Raw genomic sequence first — 5,278 nt, forward strand, 5'->3', positions numbered from 1 at the left:
TGAAAATTAGAACATTTTAGAACTCAAGAGCAATTTCGGTTTCAATTTTGAAAAATTAGAACTTTTTCTAACCAACTGAATTTGGTGTTTAGAAAATTAGATTTCCTTTTAGAATTACTTGCAACTTGAAGCAATAAATGGAACTTTTGAAATATTTATGAATGGGTGGATTTCTGACACTAGCATCAGGAATATTTTTAGAAACGAAACTGAATTTTTATGAAACTTGAATTTAGAATACTTGAATTTTTATGAAACTTGAATTTAGAATATTTGAATTTTTATGAAATTTGAATTTAGGAGTTTTGAATATTTGAAATCTTGTGAATTTATACTTTTGTATATTTATAGAAACTGAATTTTGAATGTGCTTTCTATTTGAAATTTTGAATATTTGTTTTTGAAATTGAAATGTGTAGAAATTGAAGTATTGTGGGGAATAATTTATTATTGAAATTGAATATTTAGAATGTCGGAACAACAGCAATTCGATTTGTTAAAACGAAAACGGAAGTCTTTACGCACCGCGGTAACGAAAGCTGTAAACGATTTAGAAACTGAATTGGCTAATGAACAATTAAATTCTGAAAAGTTAGAGGAATTTTCGGAAATTCTTAATTGTAAATTCGAACAATTGTCTATAGTTGATCAACGACTTGAGCCTCTTTTTAATACAGATAATTTTGAGGAAGAATTTGAAACGGCGCAAGAATATAGAGATAAAGTTTTACTTTGTCTATTCCGCACTAAAAAGAAAATTAATCATGTTGCTAAGTTAAACTTGGATAATTCGTCATTAGTAGAAAACATGGCTTCGACTATTCCACCAGAAAACTTTCTTCCCCAGAATGTTGAAAGTATCAAAATTAAAATCCCCAAATATCATATAGCCAGATTTTTTGGCGATGATGCCTCTAAGTGGCTGACATTTTGGAACAGCTTTGAAACGGCTGTACATAACAATGATTCATGAAATAAAGTCGACAAATTTAATTATTTAAAGGCTCATCTTTGAGGATCTGCATTAAATACCGTAGAAGGATTTCCTATTTCAGCAGCTGCGTACGATGAAGCAGTTCAATTATTGAAAGAACGATTTGCCAGTACTGAAGTATTGGTTCAAGCCCATATGAATAAAATATTATCTTTACCACCATTAAAAGATTCTAACGATATTCGGTCCTTCCGACAATTTGTTGATAACTGTAATGTTCAATTGAGAAGTTTGGAGACTTTAGGTATTTCAACCTCACAATATGGAAGTATCTTGTGTCCAATAATCATGAAACTTATCCAGGCTGATTTACTTTTAGAATACAATAAATCAGAAAAACAAAATTCAGGTTCTAAAATTGAGGAACTGTTATCCTTCATTACTCATGCCTTAGCTGCCAGAGAAAAAACGCAGTCTATTAATAAAACAAATAAATCGTGTATTGAATTGCGTAATCGACGTATGGAGTTTAAATCCCAAGATCGCGAAAATAAAAGAATAAATCAAAAATGTATCTCTACTGCTACTGCTACTGCTAATGAACTGTTAGTGACTCCACTCAATGAAAATAGAAACAAAACGAAGAATAGCTGTGTCTTTTGTGAATCGATGACTCATACTACGAATAGCTGTGGACGTGCGATGACAGATCTTTCTCTACAGGAAAGAAAGAATATTTTATTGCGAAACGGTTGCTGTTTCAATTGCCTTAAAATAGATCGACATCTTAGTAGGAATTGTCCCATAAATAAAACGAAATGTGAATTTTGTTCAGGATTACATCACAAATTTTTATGTTTTAGACAGCAACACATAGAAAGAAAAAATCTGTTTCAGACTGGGTCGACAGATCTAGGTAATCAGAGTGAAGGAGAAGTTTTTTTACAAACTTTGGTTGCTTACATCAAAAATGGGAATTGTGAAAGGCTAGTAAGGGCAATTTTAGATACCGGAAGTCAGAAGAGTTATGTTTCGCAATACATTGCTAAAACTTTGGGTTTGAAGAGCCTAGGAAAACACAAGGTAACGCATGGACTTTTTGGCTCTCAACAAATGACTGAAGTGCATGATAGATATTCTATTAAATTATGTAGTCTGGATAGAAATTTTGATTTTACTTTGGAAGTTAACGATCAGAAGAATATATGTTTAGGAATATCTAGAATTACTGACCATCGTATTTGAAAGAAATTAGAGTAACTTGATATTTTTATAAGTGATTCTACTGTGAATAACAAACATTGCATTTTTGATAAAAACGTTGATGAAATTCATATTTTGTTGGGAGCGGACATAATAGGAAAACTATTTAAGGGTGAGATTAAACAAATATCTAAAGGTCTCACAGCAGTAAATACAAAATTGGGATGGACTGTTATGGGAAAATCGAACTCTAAATCCACTTTTGAATCCAAAAATTCATTACTGGTGCATTCTTTGCTTACAAATCAGACAAAAATTTCGGACCTATGGGAATTAGATTCTTTGGGAATTAAGGACCCAAGTGAAAAGAAAACGAAACTTGAGTTGCAAGATCTTACTTTAAAACATTTGGAGAATACGGTCTCGCAAAATGAAGATGGTAGATATTATGTATACATTCCTTGGATCGATGGACATGATAAACTTAGTGATAATTTTCAACTAGCCGAAAGAAGGTTGAAAAATACTGTAAGATCTCTAAAAGGTAATGGTAGACTATTAGATTATGGGCAAGTGTTTTTTGAATGGGAAAATGAGGGGATTATTGAAAGGGTTAATGAAAATGATCATGACAAAAATAAGAAAATTCATTACCTACCACACAGACCTGTCTTCAAAGAAAACTCTACAACCAAAATCCGCCCTGTAATTGATGGGTCCGCTCGTCATGGACACTTTTGTTCTCTGAACTCTTGCATTGAACCAGGACCTAATTTAATTGAACTAATACCTGCAATCTTGAATAGGTTTCGTTTAAGAAAGATAGGAGTAATATCGGATATTCGTAAAGCATTCTTTCAAATCGCTTTACACGAAAACGATAGGAACTTTCTACGTTTTTTGTGGTGGGAAGGTGGCGATCATGAAAAGGTTATTATTTATAGACATTGTCAAGTAGTCTTTGGAGTATCGTGCAGTCCCTTCCTGCTAGCTGCAGTATTAAATTTTCATCTAAAACGGGCACCTGAACATGTGAAAGCTGCAGCTGAAAAGCTACTAGACTCTATGTACGTTGACAATTGCGTAACGAGTGTGGAAACATTCGAAGAATACTTGTCTTTTCAACGAGACTCTAGAGAATTGTTGGCATTAGGAAATTTCGACTTACGTGGTTGGAGACATAGTAACATGCATTCACCTATTTTGGAGGAAAGCATTGATCAACATGCTCTCTATTCGCCCGAGGTACAAGTTCTTGGTCTTTTGTGGAATGTGGAAAGAGATACTTTGTCCATCTCTTTCAAAGAGCCCGTTCTTGAAGAAGGACCCGTTTCGAGAAGAAAAATAGTTTCCATTACTCATCGAATTTTTGACCCGATTGGAGTCACCTGCCCTGTCACTCTAATTCCCAAACTGATTCTGCAAGAGTGCTGGAAGATGGAAGCGTCTTGGGATTCTCCATTGCAAGAAGACATCGAGAAAAAATTTGAAATTTGGCAGCGTCAACTTAAAGACTTGAAAGAATTAGAAATTTCACGGAGGCTGTCACACCTCGATCTTAAAGACGCCAGCTTGTCACTAGAGGTCTTTTGCGACGCTTCAAAATTGGCTTACGCTACGTGCGCATTTCTTCGAGTTGAGAAAGATGGCAAGGTGACCTGCCAATTAATCCAAGCACGATCAAAGGTTGCTCCTTTGAAAGGTATTTCTATCCCAAGATTGGAACTTTTATCTTGCATGATCGGAGCAAGGTTAGCTGATACGATAAAGAGAGATTTGCATTTGGAAGATATTGAAAGCACTTTCTGGTCTGATTCAATGGATGTTTTACATTGGATAAAAAGATAAGGCTCATGGGCTACCTTTGTTGCCAATAGAGTGGAGGAGACAAGAAAACTATCTTCTGTGGAAAATTGGAGACATGTACCTGGTATTTCTAACCCAGCTGATCTCCCATCGAGAGGATGTACAGTGAGGACCCTCATCAAAAGTCATTGGTGGGAAGGACCTGATTGGATCAAAAGGTCGAAAGAAGATTGGCCAAAATCTGCTCATTTTCCAAATATGGAAGTGGTTAATTCAGAAAAGAAGAAGACTATTGTAACCGCTTCTGTTTTACAACTTGAGGAAAAGTATTATCATCGATTTTCATCGTATGTTAAAATTGTCCGAATTACAGCTTGGCTTTTAAGGTTTCTTAAGAATCTGAAGAATGGGAGAAATCGAAGAACAGTAGGTCCATTGAATTATGATGAAATCAAGAAGGCTGAACGTATTTTGCTGAAACAAGTGCAGTTAGAAGCCTTTTATGATGAGAACGACAAAAGGTTAAAATCTTTACAAGTTATCAAAGACTCTGAGGTAATTCTAAGAGTGAAAACCAGAATATTTTTCAGGGAAGACCATAGAGATTTTCGTCTACCCATAATTCTTCCTTCCGATCATCCTGTTGTCATGACTCTCATAATGTATAAACACGAACATCATGGACATTCTGGAGTTCAAATACTTATGTACCATCTTAGGGAAAATTACTGGATTTTGAAGTCAAGAAAAGCTATTAAAAAAGCTATAAAGTCCTGCATCATTTGCAATAGATTTGATGCAAAACCGGTTTCTGTTCAGGAGGGCATATTGCCTCAAGACCGTGTGAGAGATGCTGAAACTTTCGAAATCGTAGGATTAGATCTAGCTGGACCTGTCATCCTTAAAGAAGAAACGCTTGGATTTTGATCCTAACTTGCGCGGTTTACCGTGCAGTCCACCTCGAACTTTTAACTTCAGTATCAACTGAAAATTTCCTACTAGGTTTGAGGAGATTTATTGCACGAAGAGGTCGACCATCTGTCATCTATTCAGACAATGGTACAAATTTGAAAGGTGCTCATCGTCTACTGAAGGAAGTTGATTTCGAAAAACTGAAGAATATTGAAGAACTAAGTCCTATTTCTTGGACTTTTATACCTCCAAATGCCCCCTGGTGGGGAGGATTTTGGGAGAGACTTATCGGCCTTATGAAGCGGATTTTAAGAAGAACTTTAAGAAAGACATCTTTAAATCATGAAGAAATGAACACAGTTCTTTGTGACTGTGAAAGAGTAATGAATTCAAGACCACTTACTTATTTTTCGGAAGATGCCG

At 35.2% G+C, this 5,278-nt stretch overlaps 1 protein-coding gene across 1 annotated transcript; it reads left to right on the forward strand.

The window, feature by feature from the left end:
* Nucleotides 1-2,371: 2,371 nt before the first annotated feature.
* LOC129959699 (uncharacterized) lies at nucleotides 2,372-4,870 on the forward strand. The gene is made up of 2 exons (XM_056072589.1): nucleotides 2,372-3,888; nucleotides 4,015-4,870. The coding sequence occupies exons 1-2, from the start codon at nucleotides 2,372-2,374 to the stop codon at nucleotides 4,868-4,870; spliced, it is 2,373 nt and encodes a 790-aa protein (XP_055928564.1).
* The last annotated feature ends 408 nt before the right edge of the window (nucleotides 4,871-5,278 follow it).

Source organism: Argiope bruennichi, chromosome X2, assembly GCF_947563725.1.
Source record: "Argiope bruennichi chromosome X2, qqArgBrue1.1, whole genome shotgun sequence".
Lineage (NCBI taxonomy): Eukaryota > Metazoa > Arthropoda > Arachnida > Araneae > Araneidae > Argiope > Argiope bruennichi.